Below are 24096 nucleotides of genomic sequence, written 5' to 3' on the forward strand. Positions count from 1 at the left end.
ACTCCCTGTTCACCCTCAACTGCGTGGCCAAGCACAACTTCAACACCATGATTAAGTTTGCTGACGACACAACAGTGGTTGGCCTGATCACCGACAACGATGAGACAGCCTATAGGAGGTCAGAGACCTGGCAGTGTGGTGCCAGGACAACAACCTCTCTCATTACGTGAGCAAGACAAAGGAGATGATTGTGGACTACAGGAAAAGGAGGGCCAAAAGCCCCCATTCACATCGACAGGGCTGTAGTGGAGCGGGTCGAGAGTTTCAAGTTCCGTGGTGTCCACATCACCAACAAACTATCATGGTCTAAACACACCAAGAAAGTTGTGAAGTGGGCATGACAACGCTGTTCCCCCATCAGGAGACTGAAAATATTGGCATGGGTCCCCAGATCTTCAAAAGGTTCTACAGCTGCACCATCGAGAGCATCCTGACTATTTACATTGCCCCCCCTTATTTTTACACTGCTTTTATTATCTATGCATAATCACTTTAACCCTACCTATATGTACAAATTACTTTGAAATAACCTGTATCCCCGCACATTGACTCGGTACCGGTACACCTGGTATATAGCCTTGTTAATGTTATTTTAGTGTTACTTTTTATTTTATTTTTTATTTTCATTTATTTAGTAAATATTTTCTTAACTTATTCTTGAACTGCATTGTTGGTTAAGGGCTTGTAAGTAAGTATTTTATGGTAAGGTCTACACCTTTTGCAAGTGACAAATAAAATTTGATTTGATTTTTGATGACTCCTTTGATGGGTGCTCTACTCCGAAGCTCAAAACACAAAACTTACGTTATCCGGATTCTTTTCAGGCCGACTGCAATCTTCCTTTGCTCTTCAGAAATAGAATTAATCAAAATAATACCACTCCTGGTCACTCTGACAGACTGCACTTTTCCAAGCGCATACTTCACAATTTTTGACACCTCAAACGGGTTTCCCACATATGCATCCATACTCAACAAACGCATACCAACGAGAAGTTATTCATTATCATTTACACACATATGCTCCATTCCAATTTTAGACAATTTCCTTTTTGTTCCAGTTTTTGATATTACTGTTGTCCATTCAGAACATTAGTCTTCACAAAATGTACTTGACGCGCTGCTTAATTTAAGCACAGCATCCACTTCCTCCATCTTCCCCCTCATCACTGTCTCCCGGCAGAATCAGAGCCTTCGCTCCTCAATTACCTCTGACCCTTGTCATAAAGATGTGAGGAGAGGACAGAGGAGAGGAGGCGAGCAAAACAAATTGAGATTCTCCCCATATGTTTGGCATATAATGAATTACAAGGAGTTGGAATGATAGCACAAACAGACTGGCACTCAGGCTTACCATATCCCTCCTACCATGACAGAACACTATTAGAGAAGTTTGAAACCTAATCAAGTTTGAAGTTTGAAACCTAATCATCTACTCTTCGACCACACCTTACCAGTGTTGGGGAATAGTAAAATGACTAGTTGAACTACATTTTGTAATATCTGATGGCAGTTGAACTAAATTCAAATATTGGTAATGTTACCAGTAGTTTATTATTTTTTGTCATGCAGTGGTGTAGCAAACTACTGGAACTACACAGTACTTTTTTTGCAAAAAGTAAAGAAAATATTCTCAATAAGCCGGATGTGGAGGTCCTTGGCTGGTGTGATTACACATGGTCTGTGGTTGTGAGGCCAGTTGGACGTACTCCCAAATTCTCTAAAACGACGTTGGAGGCAGCTTATGGTAGAAAAATTAACATAAAATGTTCTGACAACAGCTCTAGTGAACATTCCTGTAGTCAGCATGCCAATTCCATGCTCCCTCAACTTGAGACATGGCATTGTCTTGTGACAAAACTGCACATTAAAGAGTGGCCTTTTATTGTCCCCAGCACAAGTGGCACCTGTGTAATGATCATGCTTTTTAATATGCCACACCTGTCAGGTGGATCAATTATCTTGACAAAGGAGAAATGCTCACTAACAGGGATGTAAATACAGTGCCTTCGGAAAGTATTCAGGCCCCTTGACTTTTTCCACATTTTGTTAGGTTGCAGCCTTATTCTAAAATGTATTTTAAAAAAAGGATTCTTCTCATCAATCTACATACAATACATACCCCATAATGACAAAGAAAAAACAGGGTTTTAGACATTTTTGTACATATATTAAAAACCAAAATTTTTAAATATTACATTTACATAAGTATTCAGACCCTTTTCTCAGTACTTTGATAAAGAACCTTTGGCAATAATTACAGCCGCGTATCTTTTTGGGTATGACGCTACAAGCTTGGCAGACTTGTATTTGCGGAGTTTCTCTCATTCTTCTCTGCAGACTCTCTCAAGCTCTGTCAGGTTGGACGGGGAGTGTTGCTGCACAGCTATTTTCAGGTTCAAGCCCAGGCTCTTCCTGGGCCACTCAAGGACATTCAGAGACTTGTCCCGATGCCACTCCTGTGTTGTCTTGGCTGTGTGCTAGGGTTGTTGTCCTGTTGGAAGGTGAACCGTCGCTCCAGTCTGAGGTTCTGAGTGCTGTGGAGCAGGTTTTCATCAAGGAGCTCTTGATGTACTTTGCCCCGTTCATCTTTGCCTCGATGTTGACTAGTCTCCCAGTCCCTGCCACTGAAAAACACCCCCATAGCAGGATGCTGCCACCACCATGCTTCACCGTTGGGATGGTGCCAGGTTTCCTCCAGATTTGACGCTTGGCATTCAGGCCAAAGAGTTGAATCTTGGTTTCATCAGACCAGAAAATCTTGTTTCTCATGGTCTGAGATTCTTTAGGTGCCTTTTCACAAACTTCAAGTGGGCTGTCTTGTACCTTTTACTGAGGAGTGGCTTCCGTCTGGCCACGTTACCATAAAGGCCTGATTGGTAGAGTGCTGCAGAAATGGTTGTCCTTCTAGAAGGTTCTCCCATCTCCACAGAGGAACTCTGGAGCTCTGTCAGAGTGACCATCGGGTTCTTGGTCACCTCCATGACCAAGGTCCTTCTCCCCCGATTGCTCAGTTTGGCCGGGTGGCCAGCTCTAGGAAGAGTCTTGGCTGGTCCCAAACTTCTTCCATTTAAGAATGATGGAGTCCACTGTGTTCTTAGGGACCTTCAGTGCTGCAGACATTTTTCGGTACATTTCCCAGATCTGTGCCTCGACACAATCCTGTCTCGGAGCTCTACGGACAATTCCTTCGACCTCATGGTTTTTGCGCTGCCATGCACTGTCAACTGTGACCTTTAATAGACACGTGTGTGCCTTTTCAAATCATGTCCAATCAATTGAATTTACCACAGGTGGACTCCAATCAAGTTGTAGAAACATCTAAAGGATGATCAGTGGAAACAGGATGCACCTGAGCTCAATTTCAAGTCTCATAGCAAAGGGTCTGAACACTTACATAAATAAGGTATTTCTAAAAACCTGTTTTTCGCTTTGTCATTGTGGGGTATTTTGTGTAGATTGCTGAGGATTTAAAAAAATGTAATCCATTTTAGAATAAGGCTGTAACATAGCAAAATGTGGAAAAGTCAAGGGGTCTGAATACTTTCCGAAGGCACTGTAAATGTGTTTACAACATTTTAGATAAATAAGCTCTCGATGGTGCAGCTGTAGAACTTTTTGAGGATCTGGGGACCCATGCCAAATCTTTTCAGTCTCCTGATGGGGGAATGGCGTTGTCGTGCCCTCTTCACAACTTTCTTGGTGTATTTGGACCATGAACGTTTGTTGGTGATGTGGACACCACGGAACTTGAAACTCTCGACCCGCTCCACTACAGCCCTGTCGATGTTAATGGGGGCGTGTTTGGCCCTCCTTTTCCTGTAGTCCACGATCGTCTCCTTTGTCTTGCTCACATTGAGAGGGAGGCTGTTGTCCTGGCACCACACTCCCTATAGGCTGTCAGTGATCAGGCCTACCACCGTTGTGTCGTCAGCAAACTTAATGATGGTGTTGGAATTGTGCTTTGCCACGCAGTCGTGGGTGAACAGGGAGTACAGCTGGGGTCTAAGCATGCACCCCTGAGGGGCCCCCGTGTTGAGGATCAGCGTGACAAATGTGTTGTTTCCTACCCTTACCACCTGGGGGCGGCCCGTCAGGAAGTCCAGGATCCTGTTGCAGGTGGAGGTGTTTAGTCCCAGGGTCCTTAGCTTAGTGATGAGCTTTGTTGGCACTATGGTGTTTAACGCTGAGCTGTAGTCAATGAACAGCATTCTCATATAGGGTTTCCTTTTGTCCAAGTGGGAAAGGGCAGTGTGGAGTGCGATTGGGATTGCGTCATCTGTGGATCTGTTGGGGTGGCAGTGGTGGAGAAAGTACTCAATTGTCATACTTGAGTAAAGGTTAAGATACCTTAATAGAAAATGACTCAAGTAAAAGTGAAAGTCACGCAGTAAAATACTACTAAAAGTGTTTAGTTTTAAATATACTTAAGTATCAAAAGTAAATGGAATTGCTCAAATGTACTTAGGTATCAAAAGTAAAAGTATAAACCAATTTTCTCATTTCTGTTTCTTTTTCTGACAGATAGCCAGGGGAACACTCCAACACTCAGACATATTTACAAACAAAGCATTTGTGTTTAGTGAGTCTGTCAGATCAGAGGCAGTAGGGATGACCATAGATGTTCTTTTGATAAGTGTGTGAATTGGACAATTTTTGGGGTGTCAGGGAAAATGTATGGAGTAAAAAGTACATTATTTTCTTTAGGAATGTAGTGAAGTATAAGTAAAAGTTGGCAAAAATATAAATAATAAAGTAAAGTACAGATACCCAAAAAAACTTCTTAAGTAAAAATACTTTAAAGTACTACTTAAGTACTTTATCCCCACTGTGGCGTGGTATGCAAATTGGAGTGGGTTTAGGGTTTCCGGGATGATGGTGTTGATGTGAGCCATGACCAGCCTTTTAAAGCACTTCATGGCTACCGATGTGAGTGCTACGGGGCAGTCATTTAGGCAGTTTACCTTCGCTTTCTTGGGCACAGGGTCTATGGTGGTCTGCTTGAAACATGTAGGTATTACAGACTCAGTCAGGTGAAGACACATGCCAGTTGGCCCGCGCATGCTCTGAGTATACGTCCTGGTAATCCGTCTGGCCCCGTGGCCTTGTGAATGTTGACCTTTTTAAAGATCTTGCTCACATCGGCTACGGAGAGTGTGATCACACAGTCGTATTGAAAATCTGGGGCTCTCATGCATGCTTCAGTGTTGCTTGCCTCAAATGCATAAAAAAGCATTTAGCGTCATTGGGCATCTCGTGGCTGGGTTTCTCTTTGTAGTCCGCAATAGTTTACAAGGCCTGCCACACCGGACGAGTGTCAGAGCCGGCATAGTAGGATTCAATCTTAGTCCTGTATTGACGCTTTGCCTGTTTGATGGTTCGTCTGAGGGCATAGAGGGATTTCTTATAAGCGTCCGGATTAGTGTCCCGGATTAGTGTTTTCTTATAAGCGTTCGGATTAGTGTCCTTGAAAGCGTCAGCTCTAGCCTTTAGCTCGGTGCGGATGTTGCCTGTAATCCATAGCTTCTGGTTGGGATATGTACGTACAGTCACTGTGGGGACGACGTCGTCGGTGCACTTATTGATGAAGCCGGTGACTGAGGTGGTATACTCCTCAATGCCATTGGATGAATCCCGAAACATATTCCAGTCTGTGCTAGCAAAATAGTCCTGTAGTGTAACCGATGTGAAATAGCTAGCTAGTTAGCGGGGTGCGCGCTAATAGCGTTTCAATCGGTGACGTGACTCGCTCTAGAGACCTTGAAGTAGTTGTTCCCCTTGCTCTGCAAGGGCCGTGGCTTTTGTAGAGTGATGGGTAACGATGCTTCGTGGGAGGCAGTTGTTGATGTGTGCAGAGGGTCCCTGGTTCGAGCCCAGATAGGGGCGAGGAGAGGGACGGAAGCTACACTGTTACATTGGTGCCGTGACCCGGATCACTGGTTGCTGTGGAAAAGGGGGGTGAGTGTAACCGATGTGAAATGGCTAGCTAGTTAGCGGGGTGCGCGCTAATAGCGTTTCAATCAGTGATGTCACTCGCTCTGAGACCTTGAAGAAGTTGTTCCCCTTGCTCTGCAAGGGCCGCAGATTTTGTGGAGTGATGGGTAATGACGCTTCGTGGGAGGCAGTTGTTGATGTGTGCAGAGGGTCCCTGGTTTGAGCCCAGGTAGGGGCAAGGAGAGGGACGGAAGCTACACTGTTACAGTAGCATAGCATCCACATCATCTGAGCACTTCCTTATTGAGCGAGTCACTGGTACTTCCTGCTTTAGTTTTGCTTCTAAGCAGGAATCAGGAGGATAGAATTACGGTCAGATTTTCCAAATGGAGGGCAACGGAGAGCTTTATACGCGCCTCTGTGTGTGAAGTAAAGGTGGTCTAGAGTTTTTTTCCTCTGGTTTAACACGTGACATGCTGGTAGAAATTAGGTAAAATGGATTTAAGTTTGCCTGCATTAAAGTCCCCGGCCACTAGGAGCGCAGCTTCTGGATGAGCATTTTCTTGTTTGCTTATGGCCTTATAGAGCTCTTTGAGTGCGGTCTTAGTGTCAGCATCAGTTTGTGGTGGTAAATAGACAGCTACGAAACATATAGCTATAAACTCTCTTGGTAGATAGTGTGGTCTACAGCTTATCATGAGATACTCTGCCTCAGGCGAGCAATACCTCGAGACTGCCTTAATATTAGACATGCGCACCAGCTGTTATTGACAAATAGACACACACCCCCACCCCTCGTCTTACCAGACGTAGATGTTCTGTCCTGCCGAAGCACGGAAAATCCAGCCAACTGTATATTATGTCGTCATTCAGCCACGACTCGGTGAAACATAAGATATTACAGTTGTTAATATCCCGTTGGTAAGATAGTCTCGAACGGAGCTCATCCAGTTTATTCTCCAGTGATTGCACGTTGGCTAATAGAACCGATGGTAGAGGCGGGTTACCAACTCGCTGACGAATTCTGAAAAGGCACCCTGATCGCCGCCCCCTGTATTTCCTTATTTTCTTCATGCGAATTACTGGGATTTTGGCCTTGTCTGGGAGTAACATTATATCCTTTGCGTCCGACTCATTAAATAAATAATCCTCGTCCAGTTCGAGGTGAGTAATCTCTGTTCTGATATCCAGAAGCTCATTTCGGTCATAAGAGACAGTAGTATCAGCATTATGTACAAAATAAGTTACAAACAATGCGAAAAAAACAGGCAAAATAGCACAATTGGTTAGGTGTCCGTAAAACGTCAGCCATCCCCTCCAGCGCCATTCTTCCTGGGACCATATGTGTACACAATTGTGAGTATAGACAGTATGGACAGCACAGGAGGTTGGTGACACCTTATTTTTTGGGAGAACGCGCTCGTGGTAATGGATGGAGAGGAATAAGTGGAAAGGTATCAAATACATCAAACACATGGGTTCCATGTGTTTGATGTCATTCCATTGACTGTTCCAGCCATTATTATGAGCCGTCCTCCAGTCTGCAGCCTCCCCTGATGGACAGTATATGAATAGAAAAGTTATGTACAGCAGTAGTTATATAGGATGTGCCTTGACTAGAAAACAGTATATACATATAAAGTGGGTAAAACAGTACGTAAACATTATTAAAGTGACCAGTGTTCAATGTCTATATACATAGGGCAGCAGTCTCTAAGGTGCAGGGTAGAGTACCGTGTTGTAGCCGGCTAGTAACAGTGAATTCTTCTAGTGTAAAGTAATTGGTAAACAATATTTTCAGAGTAGCCTCACCAACACTGCACCTTACCACTGGTTGGGGTTGGGTTGCACCACTGAGCTCAAATCAATTCTGTATCAGCTGAGCCAACAACAAGGCTAGACATGACGTCAGGTAAAGCCAAATCAAAGGGACTCGTTCGATATAAAGTTGTTTTTGACGAAAATTAAAACGTGTCAGTTTGTCACTTTCACGAGGTTGGAGAAATAACATGTTCAACTATTTAAGACATTGGCACGAATATAGTTTGTGCCTTTAGATTTCGAGAAAATGTACAACTAAGGAAGAATTGTTCAATTATCTTATTGACATATCAAACGGCAAACCCCGGATTGGTCTGTTTTTCAAGAATTCCCGGAAGTCTCGCGATGTTGGCTTCGAAACTGTGATAGTTCTCAGCTGAACTACCAACACCGCTTGTCTGTACGCTTTCTTTGGGACAGGCACCATATCGATGAAACAGCGACTAGAAACACATTTGTGTATAATGTTCGCAAGAAATGTGTTGTTTAGCGGCAATTTTCATTCTTACACATCAATGGAAGGTTCTAGAATGGTCATGTGATGTCGTTTGACCAGTTATGTTGCCTTTTGAAAAATACTCTGCTTTTCCGTGTTTGTTTTTTTTACGAGTGCCTTCTCTAATTTTCAAACTATCTAGGGTACTACATCGAAAAAGAGGACGCGGATGTCAGTGAGCTCAAGGTGAACCGATGTTTGATATAACAATATCTAGGATATTTTTATTTAGTAAAACGAAATCCTCTCCCACGCTAGTGAGGAAATCAAGGACTGAATGCATCACGTGAACTGGTTTGACCAATCACCGCTTGAGTTCTGAACTGAAGTGTATAAATATGAGGCGGTTGCCCATAGAGACGTCCGCCATTGAAGACTCGTTTTCAATGTACTTGATATTGGTAAAACCGTGTGTTGTTTTTTAATATAATTTGTTAGCAAACTAAAAACAGCTACATTTTTATCCACCGCATCATCGGCGACAGTTTCATTTGGCATCCTTCAAGCAGAACACGGTCGGCAAAGAACGTCTCTCAGTTCGGCAGTAATAACAATCTTGTTGTGCCAGAGACGGAAAGGTAAACGTGAAAAGAGGTCAGGGATATATAACGTTAACACATTGCATTTAATCAACTGGTTACTTTATATGTATCTCCTTATAACGTTGATATGGAAGGCTTGTGTGTGTGTGTGGCGGAGCTGTTTCAAGTTTGAGCGGTTGGCCTCCTTTTTGTGTGGGCCCTTGACACGGAAATCGTTTCCTGTCACCATTTTGTTACGTAAAGCTAACTAGCATTGCTAACAAGCTATAACTAACGTTAGCCGACCAAGATTCGCTTGTCACATTCACTGCAAAATCTGAGCCATGTTCAGGATTCAATCTTTAGCGACAAGGTAGAATTTCATATTTGTTGGCTGGGCGAAGCTTTCGTTGTTTGGTACGAAAGTCACGTTGTAAATTATCTCACGCGCTAGCCACCACATTTCGGTCCAACCACGTTGATTGCGTCATGCAAGCATGGAGTTGACCAATAATGCTCAAAAACTATAGCTCACTAACGTTTGTTACCTTCAACAATGTAACATTTGACGAACGTTAGCTAGCTAGTCTGAAACGTGTTGTAGCTGACTAACGTTAGCTAGCTATGTACAGCAGGGGTAAAGTTCTCCGTTACTGCGACGGATTTCCGTCATTCATTCTGAAGAGGTCGTCAGTGTAGATCTGCAATAACATTATCGAGGGGGCTGGTTTGGAGATGACTGTCTAATACCGACAGGAGCACGTCTGTTCTACAAAATGTATTACAAAACGTCTCATTTGATTTAGTCTGTTACGCTGTGTGGACTGAACTGGCATGCATGATTTCTGCTGACATTCCCATATTCAGATGAAGGGAATGAATTAAATGGTCCTAACGCGCACCAACGCGGTGCTTAACTCACACAGCTGTGTGTAAGAGCCAGTAAATGCTTGGTCCGAAAATGTGGTCGGAGCACGCGGAGGCCTAACGTTAATTTAACTCAATACTGCTTTGCCGGGTGCCTCTCAAATGGTGTAACAATGCGGAGGGCTCAGTATAGCTCCGCATTGACATGATTTGGTAGGTAAGGGCGAGAGGTCCTGTATAAACACCAACTTCCTTCACAGCAGCTCTGCGAAGGCCAAGAGGTATGCTGCACAGCCAGTGCAGACGACGGAATACCCATGTAGCGCCTTGATCACACTGACAGTGTTATTGCATTCTGGAACGTCAGAAGTACATTCATTTCCAATGGTACGTTGGATTTATCGAACGTATGCATCACTGTATGGGTCGATTTCTTGACAGAAATGGAAGGATAAGGTGAATGTTGAACTTTTGTAGCGCACATCCAGATGATGCTGCGTACCACTTAGTGCAATAATGTTGTTGGTGTGATCAAGGTGTTAAACACATCTCAAATTATTTATTTTTTTGCCTTTATTTAACTAGGCAAGTCAGTTAAGAACAAATTCTTATTTTCAGTGATGGCCTAGGAACAGTGGGTTAACTGCCTTGTTCAGGGGCAGAAATACAGAATTTTACCTTGTCTGCTCAGGGATTCAATCTTGCAACCTTCCAGTTTCTAGTCCAAAGCTCTAACCACTAGGCTATCTGCTGCCCAATCTCAGTTGTTGTTGAGATCTGATATCTTGTGCAAGACGAGACGTGGGCCAGTATCATAGGCCTATCTTCAATCGCATTTCTTAAATCCTTTTGGGATACATTTCAGCTGAACTTGGACAATTAGGGCTGACTACTTACAAAAAGTGTGCTTCTGACAGAGTTACAAAAATAAATCGCCATGTTAGACTGAAGGATATAAGGTAATTTTGTCAAATTCAAGGCTCTTCATGCTCATTGGTTGCTCATTCAGCATATTTTCTGGTACTTCACTCTCCCGTTTTTAAGTCTCCCTTCCTAACTGTTTTACATTCCCTCCTGAGAGCTGAGACCAACCTGCAATGTATCCTTGGCCAAATATTCCCACATTTTCATAACATGCATGTTAACTCATGTTTCTGTGTCACCAAATGTTGCATGAGGCAAGAGTAGGCTAGGTGCGTTTCAATTTGCTTGTTTGGTTACGCAGGAGTGTAGTACTGCTGTAGCGCACCCGCCTCTTCTCACAATGGTTCTCCTTTAGTAAAGTACGATCAAAGCTGAATTAATGTCTTGGACGATCACGTAAATGATTCTACATAACAGAACCAAATATAATAGCAGTGTTACTGTTTACACCACCTAATTTCTTATAAGATTTTAGGATGGTTAGCTCAATAGTCCCCCAAAAGTTAATGTTGGCTACACTGACCTGCAAAATCATCCTGTTTTTCTGCATTTGGGTATTTTAAATGCGCAACAGAGCTCTTAAATTAGCAATGGCATCTTAAAAGTGCAATGACAAAAATAATACTTTTTAGAGTGCATAATGAATTATAATATAGACTATGCGTTGTCCAAATGATTTTATTGGTCACATATTTAGCAGATGTTATTGTCGCTGTCTGAAATGCTTGTGTTCCTAGCTCCAACAGTATAGTAGTGTCTAACAATAAACACATCTAAAATAATGGAATTAAGAAATATATAACACTTTTACCAATAAGTTATTGGGCCTGTTTCTGGAGGTGGAAATCATTATTCATTTATATATATATTAGGTCACCAGAACTGAGCTTTTTAGACATCCCAAGGATTCTGATAGCACGGACCCTGGCCTGATGCCAACTAGTTACTTCCATGTCTACCAGTAGAGGGCGGTGATGCATTGTTTCTCGTGGCTGTGGTAACTAGTGACAACCCTGGTCAGAGTAAACAGCTGCATGTTTCAATAATAAAATGCACCTATACATCCATCACTTCTCACATGTAATGCACACATTAATCTGTAACGTTAGGTCCTCCTAGTAAATAAACATGCATGATATTGTTTTTCTTTCTATTCAGTCCAAGACTTAAGTTTTGCCCCCCCCCCCCCCAAAGCAATGTTTTGTTCAGTATTAGCTGCATGTATTTTTTTTTCATAACATACTACTTAATTATATAACATTAGGTAACGTTAATTGTAAACACATTTTAGTCTTGTTATGAAGTGTATTTTCTAATGTCTATTTTTAATGTTAATTTTATGTTTTGTATGTCCTTGGGAGTGCAAATTATAGTTTCTCTGTAAAAATACAATGTATTTATTGAAAGAAAATAAACTGCCTAGAAATATCAACATAACTTGTAATGTAAATTCTTTGATTTGGGTATGGGCAAAAGTCAAATCTCATTGATTCTGTACCCTTTTTGGAAGATTGCAATATTCTTTATGGGGTAAGTGGGTAACAAAGGCATCAATCTGTGCCAGCACAAATGTTTTTTTGTGAACTGTTAGGTACCTAGTTTGGTTTTTAAGGCTGTGAATGACACTAAACGTTCCCTGCCTACAAGTCTATTGGAGGTGTTTTTCAAATTTGAGTGAAATGTTGAAAACGGTCGACTGATTGGGCATTTCCCAGAGAAATTGGGCCTATAGTTTACTGTATAATGGACAGTGTAGTTTGTTCATATGCATGTTATGTAATTCATATCTTTGGTAATGTTGAGTAATTTATGGCTTAAAGTTAGGTATTTTATGAATGTTTGGAATAACAAAGGGTTAGGTTGAATAATTATAAAGATATGATTTTCCTAGAATATTTCATTGATACTGGGATGCAGAACCTTGAACTTCGTGACTATTCCGTTTTTTTCTGTGATGTGAATAGGCCTAATGCTTTTCATAAAGTGTTGATGCCTAGAATGTTGCCACTTATGAGTGTAACTAATAGTCAAAAATGTTTGACTGAAAACATGGATGCTTACAAGTTCATCAGTTGGCATGGCGCTTTGTAGAGTCAATTGATACGCCCATACTTTTCATAAAACCATTTGGTTGGATGGTAGAGGAGAGCACTGCTTACAGAGGGGCTTTGCTGTGGTTTCCGATGGGAGAATTCATTAAAAAAATATCTGCGGTTTTATTTGTCAAGCGATGTTTCTCTGACATGAGGTAAGCAAATTTGGAGCTTTAGATGCCACATTGGACATCATAATTGTAATGTTTCCTGTAGCCCACAATGCACAGGTCCAGTAGATGGCAGTAGAAACCAGTTCTGAATATCATAGGATTAATTGGTTGTTTTTTGTAGTTATGTTTTGTGCTCAATTTTATTTAGCAAAACCCTTGTCAGTAAAACCTTTTTCCCCCCCCTGCACAAAAACGCCACATCAATCTGCCTGTATGGCACTGTCTATGGACATACTGGTGTACGATATAGCAGTGACGGGTTTACGTATTGGGCTTTCAGAGCCATCTTTGATATTTATGCAGATGGCATTTTCATGGCTGACTTTTTTAAATTGTGGCCAAGGCCTTACTATCTTAATAAAACAGTCAATCCAGCAACTTCATCTCCATGGCAGTGTGATTCTGCTCTGGATATTGTACCAGGGGATCAAAAGGGGTTTTGTCACTATTATTGTACAGTTATCTATAGAGAAATGCCCAGCCATGCTGAAAACCACCCCTCTCTTTCAGTAGTCTTGGAGGAAGATGTGTGATGAGAGCTGAGCTACGGAAAATAAGTGTCGTTCTCAACTGCTACCCCGTGTCCACCGCGCTTTGGACTGCATCGCGATGACAGACACCAAATACCCTTCTGTGTCCAGGGTGGGAGGCGTGAACCCTCCTCCGCCGAAGTTCAACAACCCAAAGAAACCCGGTCGCCAAACCAACCAGCTGCAGTACCTGGAGAAGGTGGTGGTCAAGGCCCTGTGGAGACACAACTTCTCCTGGCCTTTCAGGACGCCTGTTGATGCTGTCGGACTGCACATTCCAGTGAGTCTCACTTTTTTTGTTACTTGCAATTACTTTTATATATGGTTGTTTTTCCCTACTAAACTAAACTATACTAAACTAAACACAAATATAAACACAATAATTTCAATGAGTTATAGTTCATATAAGGAAATCAGTCAATTTAAATAAATTCATTAGGTCCTAATCTATGGATTTCACATGATTGGGTAGGGCCGAAGCCAGAGGTGGTCCTGGGATGAGCCAGGCCCACCCACTGGGCAGCCAGGGCCAGGCAATCAAAATGAGTTTTCCACACAAAAGGGCTTTATTATAGACAGAAATACTCCTCAGTTTCATCAGCTGTCCTGGTGACTGGTCTCAGACTATCCCGTAGGTGATTAAGCCAGATGTGGAGGTCCTGGGCTGGTGTGTTTACGCGTGGTCTACAGTTTTGAGGCCAGTTGGACGCACTGACAAATTCTTTTAAAATGACGTTGGAGGCTGCTTATGGTAGAGAAATTAACATTAAATTCTCTTTCGGCAGCTCTGGGGGACATTCCTGCCGTCAGTATGCCAATTGTACTCTCCCTCAAAAAGTCCCCTCAACTCTGGTGTTGTGTGACAAAACTGCACATTTTAGAGTGGCCTTTTAATGTCCCCAGCACAAGGTGCACCTGTGGAATGATCATGCTGTTTAATCATCTTCTTGATATGCCACACCTGTCAGGTGGATGGATTATCTTGGCAAAGGAGAAATGCTTACTAACAGGGATGTAACCAAATTTGTGCACTATTATTATTTTTAAAATAAGCTTTTTGTGCGTATGGAACATTTCTGGGATTTTTTTTTTTATTTCAGCTCATGAAACATACGACCACTTTACATGTTACGTTTTATATTTTTGTTAAGTATAAGTTGAATGCACTGACTGTAAGTTGCTCTAGTTAAGTGTGTGCTAAATGGCTAAAATTGTACTTGTTTATTTTTAATTTCCTCCATCCTTCCTCCACCTTAATAATCTTATCTTTTGTATTTAACGGTTTCCCATTATTTTCTATTTTAGGATTACTATACAATTATCAAGACGCCAATGGACTTGAGCACCATCAAGAAGCGTCTTCAGAATAATTATTACTGCAAGGCGTTGGAATGCATACAGGACTTCAACAAACTCTTCACCAACTGCTATGTATATAATCGGGTAAGGGAAAAAAGTTAACATTTCATAATCATATTGTATTAATTTGCCACGCACCAATAGTGTAGGCCTACATGGTCTCATATTGAATGACAGAATGCACAATAATCGGGATTACATTTTTCCAGCCTGGGGATGACATAGTTCTGATGGCCCAAGCCTTGGAGAAGATCTTCCTACAGAGAGTGGCTGAGATGCCCCAGGAAGAGACTGAGATATCTGCCATCACAACCAAGACACCAGTGAAGGGTGGGAGGAAGTCCTCCTCTGCTAGTAGGCTACACAGCTGCTCCAGCTGCTTAATCTTGCACATAAATTGTATGCGTCCCAAATGGGTGGCACCCTATTCCCTTTATAGTGACTACTTTCAACCAGGGCCATAGAGCTCCATACTATCTATTATATACTTCTAGGAGTACACGCTGCCTTCTAAATGTCCTATGTTCTTCTGTGTAGGTGTGGTGAAGCTGAGGCCCCAGTCCCCTGTGTCTGAGGTGGTGTTCCAGCAGACAGTGACAGTCATCCCTCCTGAGGCCCTCCACACTGTCCCCCCTGCTGCCCAGCTCTCCTCACACATAGCAGCCAAAGTCAGTACCTCTTCACAATTACCTCAGTGTGTACTGTGTATATATTTTGACAGCAACTTTAACCTCTATACCACTTATACATTCCACATAAACATCACTTTTGTAGTTTCCAGAATACTTTGTAACATGTATATTGTGCAACCTCTGTTTAGTCTGTAGTTTGATTGCATTTCCACCCTTCTCAGATAACACCCAGCCCTGTTATATTCATATCGTTTCAGATCAAGAAGGGTGTGAAGAGAAAAGCAGACACCACCACGCCGACAGCCTCTGCTCCGATCACCAGCTGCGAGTCGTCCCCCATCATTGATGGCTCGACGGCCTGTAAGCTGTTCTCCAGGCGGGGCAGCGGTCGGCCCATCAAACCCCCCAGGAAAGACCTGCCGGACTCTCCCCAGCACCACCAGAGCAAGAAGAGGAAGCTCTCTGATCAGCTCCGCTTCTGTAACTGCATCCTGAAGGAGATGTTCACCAAGAGGCACGTGGCCTACGCCTGGCCCTTCTATAAGCCGGTGGATACGGAGGCCCTGGGTCTACGCGACTACCACGACATCATCAAGCAGCCCATGGACCTGGGCACCATACGGGTTAGATAGCCGTGTTACACTAAACTTGTTGAACAAGAGGCTAGTTAGTATCTGCCAAGGTTACTTTGGCCTAGCTGTATCTTGTTCCTTGATCTCTCTCACTATTATGAAGATGACAGTATTTGCGTGTTTTCTCACAGAAAAAAATGGACGAACGTGAGTACATGGATGCCCAGGAGTTTGCTGCTGATTTCAGACTCATGTTTTCCAACTGTTACAAATACAACCCACCCACCCACGAAGTTGTTATTATGGCAAGAAAACTCCAGGTATGATTGCCCTTGGTTTCAGCCAGTCCAGTCCCTAGAAGTTGTCTAAATAAATTGCGATGGAATAACGAAAGTGCAACATGAATGAATATAGATGGTTGGTGAGAAGTTTTGACTAGATGACTTGTGGCCCCTACCCACCAGGATGTGTTTGAGGCACGCTGGCTGAAGCTTCCAGACGAGCCAGTGAGGAGTGCGGGTGAGCCAGGTCACCACAGGGACAAGAAAGCGAGAGGAGATGGGCCTGAGCGCTCTTCCAGCACAGGCAGCAGTGACAGCGAGAGCTCCTCTGAATCGGAGTCCTCCTCTGGCACGGAGGAAGAGGAGGAGGAAGAGGAGGCCAGAGTTCTACGGCTGGCTAAACTAGAGGAACAGGTATGTTGTGTCATCTTACCTGGCCATGCTGACATTACTATTCTGTTACCTACTGCCATGTATCTAACTCTTCTTTTCAGTTGAAAGCGGTGCACGATCAGCTGCAGAAACTCACCCAGGAGCCCCTGCTTAAACCAAAGAAGAAAGAGAAATCAAAGGAGAGAAGAAAAAAGAAGGAAACGAGTAGTAGACCGAAGCAGGAAGAAGACCTGAGGAAGATCAATCCTAAAGTACAGCAGAGGGGCATCAATAAGGGCGCGTCTGCAGTGTAAGTGGCCAATCCTTGTTGATAAATTGCTCTAATTGTTTTCTAATCCCGATCCCCAGTGTAACTCCTTTTCTTCAGCCAATACACAGGATTACTGACTATTGTTGCCAGTTGCCAATTTTACTTTGAAACTACCTTCCATTGTCCTACCAAGAGTTTCTTAATATCTTCTCACCCCTCTGTAGGCACGGCAAGAGGAGGAAGATGGCACTCCCAATGGTGCCCTACAAGTCTGATGAGGAAGAGGTGCCAGCGGTGCCCATGTCGTACGGTGAGAAGAGGCAGCTGAGCCTGGACATCAACAAGCTTCCGGGGGACAAACTGGGCAAGGTGGTGAACATCATCCAGGCCAGGGAGGCCTCGCTCAGAAATGCCAACCCTGAGGAGATCGAGATCGACTTTGAGACCCTCAAGCCCTCCACCCTCAGGGCCCTGGAGAGCTTTGCCATGACCTGCCTCAGGAAACGGCCCAAGAAACACAACCGTGAGTAGTTGTAGTACACACCTTTCTTTCTGAGCTTCCTTGCGGGTTGATCATTGCACTGTAGATCTCAGTACTGCTGACAAGGACATTACCAGGCTCAAATGTCATTGTTATTTTCCATCTTCTTTCTTCCAGTGAATAAGCTGGTGAAAACCAAAGGACCAATACAGACTGTGAAGAAGCATGATGCAGAGAAACATCTCCAGAGTATTACTGAAGAAATGAGCTCACTCGAAAAGAAGAAAAAGACAACAAGTAAGTAAACAGTGAATCTGTGGTAGCTAGGACCAGAGCCATACAGTGTGTATCTATAGAGAGTTAGGCCAATGCGGTTGAATGTTCCGAGGGCGCCACTTTCTCCTCCATTGCTAAGTGATAACTCTTTTGCGTTGTGTTTATTTCTGATAGTTTTCAAAACCTATGAAGATGTCCAGTGAAAGCAGATATGCAATTTGTTGACACTACAACACAGTAAAGACTTGAATACACATTACCCTGAATTCCCTGCTCTGTTTTGCTTGTTTACAGCGGGTCATTTCAAAGGGAACTGTTGTAGGCGCTCTAGTTTTGTTACATCACCAACATTTCAAGAATAAAGTTCTATATGGGCGCTAACATGGCGGCCGTTCTGAAAACCTGGCCTCTCGTATTTATATATGGACCTGTCAAGGACCAGTGTAGTGTGTCTGTGATCTAGGGGCCTTGTTGTCCTTAGAGTCAGGGAATATGGGTTCTTCTTCTATGTTTTCTCTCTGCTGTCCAATAGTGAATAATTCAACTTTGCAGTGCTTGCCTCAGTCTTTCTCTCTGTTGTCCTATACATAACAGTTGTCCCTCTCTGTTTTTCTCCAGATGAGCTCCCCAGGGTTCCTGCTGTCCCAGACCTGGCCCAGCCATCCCGTCTCCGTGAGGGCATCGGCTCTGACAGCTCCAGCAGCAGTAGTAGTGATTCTAGCGATTCGGATAGCAGTGACTCTGATTCAGGTTAGCTATTCTCCTCTGCACTAAGCACTTTCCTCCCTCCCCTACCTACCCACTCCCTTTCCCCACTCTCTGCACATGGATTGAGTGAAAAATATATGGCTTAAAACCCACTGGGACTCTCTAGCCTCTGTAGCACAGTAGAACTCAATCACCTTTTCACCTGCTGGCGAAACCAAAATACTTGAAGAAATATTGTTTTATTTTATTATTACGTACATTTAGTCTGTCTATATAGCCAACTCTGTCACACAAACCTCTTTCATCAGACTATTAGGGTGTTATATTTATGTTTGATAATGTTATTGTTTTGTTGTAGTTTCACAGAATTTATTTTAACCTTTTGAAAACAAACTGTAGGTTAGGTTTGAAATGAGAACAGCCAGTCTTCTGTACAAAATGTCAATTATCCAACGGGCCCCAGACTGCTGTTGCATGGGGACAAGTTCTTAAAAACTGCCCATACAGACTAGCCACTAATTATAAGCCAGATCTTATTTTCACTCCTACCGGTAGCTATACATCTTTCGATAAACATAGCAAAAATCAGATGGGTAGGGCTAGAGAAGTACCAGGCAGTGTTACCATACTCTTCGCCCCCCTTATGTCACCCTCCATACTCTGTACCATTGCAGAGTCAAAGCTGGTCCTCATCACTATGATACAGTTTTGATTGTACTTCGATTTTTGTACTTTTTGTGTTGGGTTTTTGCATGATTTAGTATAGAGCAATATTAGCATAAAACGCATACAATCTGATGTATTTAAAGTAATCAACAGCTTGTAATGTTAATACAGACCTAGATGGAGTAGGATTTCTGCTGCACTTATACATTTTGCAGCCACTGCTAATGTTTTCTTGTTCCAGTTTAACCTACGTCTTGGTGGTCAACACCTAAAGGTTCAAATAAATACATTTTCATAGACAATTTGACATTTTACTGTTAAGTTGTTTTTCTTTTCATTTTTATCACAAATCGTTAAAGCCTACTAGACACTTAAGCCTTAGCTGAGAATGTGTATGTGAGTAGTGATTCCAGAGTAGGTCAGTGGAATTGTTTTGATATTACTTGAAGGTAAGTGAAGTAGATCTTTGTTTTTATTTTCCAGTTTCCAAATTTAAATTACTATTGTACCTGTCTTTCAGTGAAGAAAACCAAGAAGAAAAGCAAAGGTTCTCCACACAAAGTCAAGACCAAGGTAAATCTGTAACATAGGCCCTGCTTCCTTTAAACTAGTGGTCTAATTCATATGGTTATACGTTAGCTTTTGTGATATTTGGATGAATATACTTGAAGGTTGGAACTACAGTGCATTTTCATTATAAATTGTAAGTCCTTTCCTTCTCATCTGAAGTCTAAAAATAAGAAATCTGAGAAGAAAGACTCATCGTCGGAGTCTTCTCTCCAGACCAGCCAGCCCCTGCCTGCCTCTCCACCCTCAGCAGCAGTCACTAAAGGCCAGTCTACACAGCAGTACCCAGCCCAGCCTCCTCTAGATCTGCTCATCTCACCCCCAGGTAATAAACGCTTGTTGCCTTCATATTCTGTGTGTTGGCTATAAAGGAGCTCAATGGACAACCATGTCAAGTTCTGTAACACTGTCCTTTAATGATTTTAAAGGTGGTTGACACTGCTCTTCCAAAGTCCTTAGTGTCAGCCCTAGCTATGGAATGCAATTTATCCTGTAAACCAGCCGGTTTTAAGCCCATTGAAAGTCTCAGGCTGGACCGAGGATTGCGTTGTTTTGGGTTAGAGATTAAACAGCTGGAGTGCCAGGTTTCTCTGGGCAGTGTTTCTGTCTCTCGTGGGGTGAAGTTTAGTTGATTTTAGCTAGGAAGTCAGATTGGGATGGAAGCCTTATCTTACTGTTACTCTTGAATCTCCCCCTCCCCACTTGTCTTCAGCCTTACACAGCCGCCTGCCTCCTCAGCCTTCAAGACCTAGTTCCAAAGCAGCACCACTACCTCGCAAAAACATGGTGGCCCCCCAGCAGCTCACTGACAGTCAGCCCCAACAAGACCCCCTATCTGAGAGCCCTACTACCCCCTCCCTCACTCCCCCTTCTGCCTCCTCCTGTGACCCCTCCCTGACTCTAACTCTGCCCACAGACCCTCTCAGCACAACACCCACCCCCACACAAGAACCTCCTTCCAGCCTACGCTGTTTGCCCCAGCCCTCTCCCCTAGCACTCCTCACCTCTCCTCAGTGTCAATCACCAGGCCAGACACAGGAGGTGAAAACTGGGCCAGTTTATCTCAATCTACCTGATAGGGCACAACAGGAAGGTAAGATCTCTTCAGTCAGCTAAGCATCCCCCCTAGCTTGTAGCTGTTAGCATGTCCACTCCCCTGTGTGCTGCCTGCTTCTCAGCCCATAGCTGATCATGTCTGTGTGTCGTCTGTAGATGGTGTGTTTTGTGTCTTTGTTTGCAGTGTGTTATAGATGCCATGTCACCATCGCTGTAGCCTAGGGTGCATGTCTCATCCCACTCTGCTCCCTATCAACTGCTGCCTGCTTACATCCACAGTGTTGGTGTCTGTCTGTGGAGAATAATGCACTGCTTTGTTTTTCTCCTGTCCATCAGGTCTGTCTGCGCTGCTGTCCCCTCTGACCTCTCCTCCTGTAGGTTTACTACAGGCTGCTGGCAGCAGATATGAGGTATGCTCTCCTCTTCCTGTTGTTGATGGATGAATTGTGACGCTGGATTAAATCCCTGTTTAAATGAATGTCTCTGTCCTTGGCATTTATTAATATTGAAAGAGTTGGTTGGTATATTTTTGGGGGAAGGAAATTGGGTTAATATCGATACAAGTCTACCGTGTTCTTTTCCTTTTTGTTGCGATTTAACTGTGTTTTTACTGGCCAAATCCTTAATGAGTGGAGACAGATTGTGTGAAATAGCATTGGCCTTAGCCCTGGGAGTGATAATGGAGGTTTAACACTGTAAATCTCACTTTGTGGTAGCAGCTGTACCCAGTGCTGTTGTCCCCTCTACAAGACAGCCCATTACAGCCTGTGAAGGATGACAGGATGCCCTCGGAAGCACTGGAGGAGACTCCCTACAGGAAGCTGCAGAAACAGACTAGTAAGCACAACTGTGTGTATGTACGCTGTACGCTGTGTAAATGTTTTCCTTCAGAATTTCTTCCAGAAATCTTTTAAATGGACTCTATTTACTCTGCCTCCCCAGATACCAGACACTCTGACAGTGTGTTTGATGGTGGCAACACCAGCCTCTCTCATCCAGCTAATAAAACCACTGCTGACGGAAAAAACACGCCTGCCAAAAAGGTACGCAAATGTGAATCGAACTTAACACTACCATCGTCATTAATTACATGAAATGCACTGTATGCATGACCATAGATGCATTCATATTATTTGTGAAACTATCCTTGGTAGGATATTGTCCTGAAGAACGCAGACTCCTGGGCTAGTCTGAGGAAGATGTCTCTTTCCACTCCCTCTACGGTGAGGTCATCGAAGGAGAGCTTTGATAAGTTTCGCAGGGCAGCCATAGAGAAGGAGGAGAGAGAGAAAGCTCTGATTCTAAGGAGGATGCAGATGAAGGAGATGGCTTCTGGGAAGAGCAGGTATTATTCATCCATCCAGTCATAAACATATTTTCTTAATTTATTCTTTAGTCTTATCAGTTTCATGTCTTGTAGGAAATGCTGCCTCACCCAAAATCCTCAAATAATGAAGTAGTTCTTTATCAATATGTGAGTGATACTTGATGAGCTAGCTGACATTGTTGTGACGTTTTCTTTTCAGCCTGACTATGCCAGTATCGGTGCCAGTATCGGTGCCACCTAGAGCAGCAGAGCCGGAGCCTCTGCCCTGTAGAACTCCAACCCCAGAGCCAGCAGAGATCCCCCTGCAGACAGAGGCCATCGCGGAGCCTCCGCCTCATAAAGCTCCAGAGGCCCTGAGAGAGGAGCCTCCAGCCACTGCCCCAACCCCACCTCCGCCCCTCACTACTCAGACCTCTGTGGACAGGGAGAGGGAGATGGCCCGCAGGAGAGAACAGGAGCGACGCAGACGGGAGGCTGTACGTTCCTTTTATTCCTCTTCCATGTGTTTTATTATGCCAGTCATTCTTCTGTTCTTTTATACAGTTGAATCCCAGACTGTGTAATCTCTTAACCTACCTCCTCTCCTTCCTCAGATGTCTGGTATCATTGACATGACCATGCAGAGTGACATCATGGCAACGTTTGAGAAGAACCTGGACTAAAATAAAATGGCAGCAGGCAGTGCAGCTTGTGACTGACTGATGTCTTCTGTTATTGGACAATAAATAAATGAGCATGGTGTTCCAGTAGACAGCACCCTAGGCTTCTTCTCTCCCTCTAGACACTGGCTGTCTGAACAGAGCGAGCTGCGTCTAAATTAAGGAAACGGGTCATTGTTGCTTCCCAAATGACATTCCTACCCCCTATATAGTGCACTACTTTGGGCTCTGGTCAAAATTATTACATTATATAGGGAATAGGGTGTCATTTGGGACAGCCTATTACTATCCTTACCAGGGGAAGCTTGTACTATACTATAGCAGCATCACATAACATAACCCCAGTACATTTTAGTATTGTCAACTGTAAGAAGATGCTGTAAGATGTAAAATATTGATATTGCAACAACAACAAAAAACACAATGGACCATATATAGATGGCATTTGACTTTCCTTTTTTTACTCATGCTGGTGGTGGTTTTGTAAATATCTGCTGCACTGAAGTAATGCTTAGCTCTTAGAGAAAAAGACTAAGTAAAAAGTTAGCAAAATGAAGAGCTGTTGAAAAAAATAAATGTTGAAAATAAGTTGTTTTTCCTCCAACACATAGAGTCCTCTGTTCCTTTTCACCTAGGTTACTTCCCAAATGGCACCCTGTTGCCTTTGTAGTGTATTACTTTTGACCAGGGCCCATAGGATCTTGTAAAAACTAGTGCACTGTATAGAGAATAGGGTGCCATTTGGGACACTACTTGGTGAGTCGTCCTCCAATGACTGCAGTACACATCAACCGGTTCACACACTTCTTAACATTCCAACTCTTTGACTTGGCTGAAATGCATAACCTGACCTTTTTGTGTTTGCTACACTCCCAAATAGTAATACTATGTATATCCATGTACTGCACTGTATAGTTTCTCCAGTTATAGTTCTTATCTTCATACTTCATTCAGAGTTACAATTCTGCACCTTTTTGTGGAAAAATCTTCAATATGATGCGCTGAGTTTTACAATGCATGTCCTATTTGATTGACTTAAGTAAAAAATGTCTTTCTGTTCCAAACATATTTTTGTTTATCTGTATGAAATCATACTTAGTATTTTGTTACACGGAGGCTGAAGATGTGTCGATCTTTGCCAAAATGTAATTTCAAATGTGGGACTTATTTAAAACCATACACTTGTGTTGAGTTTCTGCTTGAAAAGGTTTGAGTGCCATGTATAGTGGTGTGCTTATAGCAAACTTTAGGCATTGTTGATGCCTACATTGTTGGCTTTTTCTAATCAAGATCCAATCCTGACTAAATGTTTTGGGAGACATTGTTAATGTTTTTTTGATCCTATGGTTCTAGCTATTCTGCAGTTTTTTTCACTCTTTGACATGAACAGTAGCACTTTATTCTGTATCTTGTGGTATGAGTGAATGTCATACCATTTATAGAGAAAGAACTAATATACTTTTGAGAAGATCACACTCTAAAAGCTAAATCATAAAAAGATTTTCATTGAA

At 43.0% G+C, this 24096-nt stretch overlaps 1 protein-coding gene across 8 annotated transcripts; it reads left to right on the plus strand.

Annotated features, from left to right (window-relative positions):
- The first annotated feature begins 8151 nt into the window (after positions 1–8151).
- On the plus strand, positions 8152–24096 carry LOC115158580 (bromodomain testis-specific protein). 8 transcript variants are annotated; one of them, XM_029707711.1, is made up of 21 exons: positions 8152–8436; positions 13339–13638; positions 14664–14801; positions 14927–15071; positions 15255–15385; positions 15607–15972; positions 16113–16241; positions 16386–16616; positions 16697–16884; positions 17070–17368; positions 17504–17623; positions 18221–18352; positions 19497–19549; positions 19706–19868; positions 20256–20636; positions 20936–21009; positions 21316–21436; positions 21542–21642; positions 21754–21944; positions 22126–22402; positions 22520–24096. In XM_029707711.1, exons 2-21 carry the CDS (start codon positions 13438–13440, stop codon positions 22586–22588), a joined length of 3510 nt encoding a protein of 1169 aa, XP_029563571.1. In that variant the 5' UTR covers positions 8152–8436; positions 13339–13437; the 3' UTR covers positions 22589–24096. The 8 variants fall into 8 exon arrangements, with proteins under 8 accessions (XP_029563571.1, XP_029563568.1, XP_029563567.1 ...); XM_029707708.1 differs by lacking the exon at positions 8152–8436 and adding an exon at positions 8476–8844; XM_029707707.1 differs by lacking the exon at positions 8152–8436 and adding an exon at positions 8476–8828.

This window comes from Salmo trutta, chromosome 22 (assembly GCF_901001165.1).
Source record: "Salmo trutta chromosome 22, fSalTru1.1, whole genome shotgun sequence".
Taxonomy (NCBI): domain Eukaryota; kingdom Metazoa; phylum Chordata; class Actinopteri; order Salmoniformes; family Salmonidae; genus Salmo; species Salmo trutta.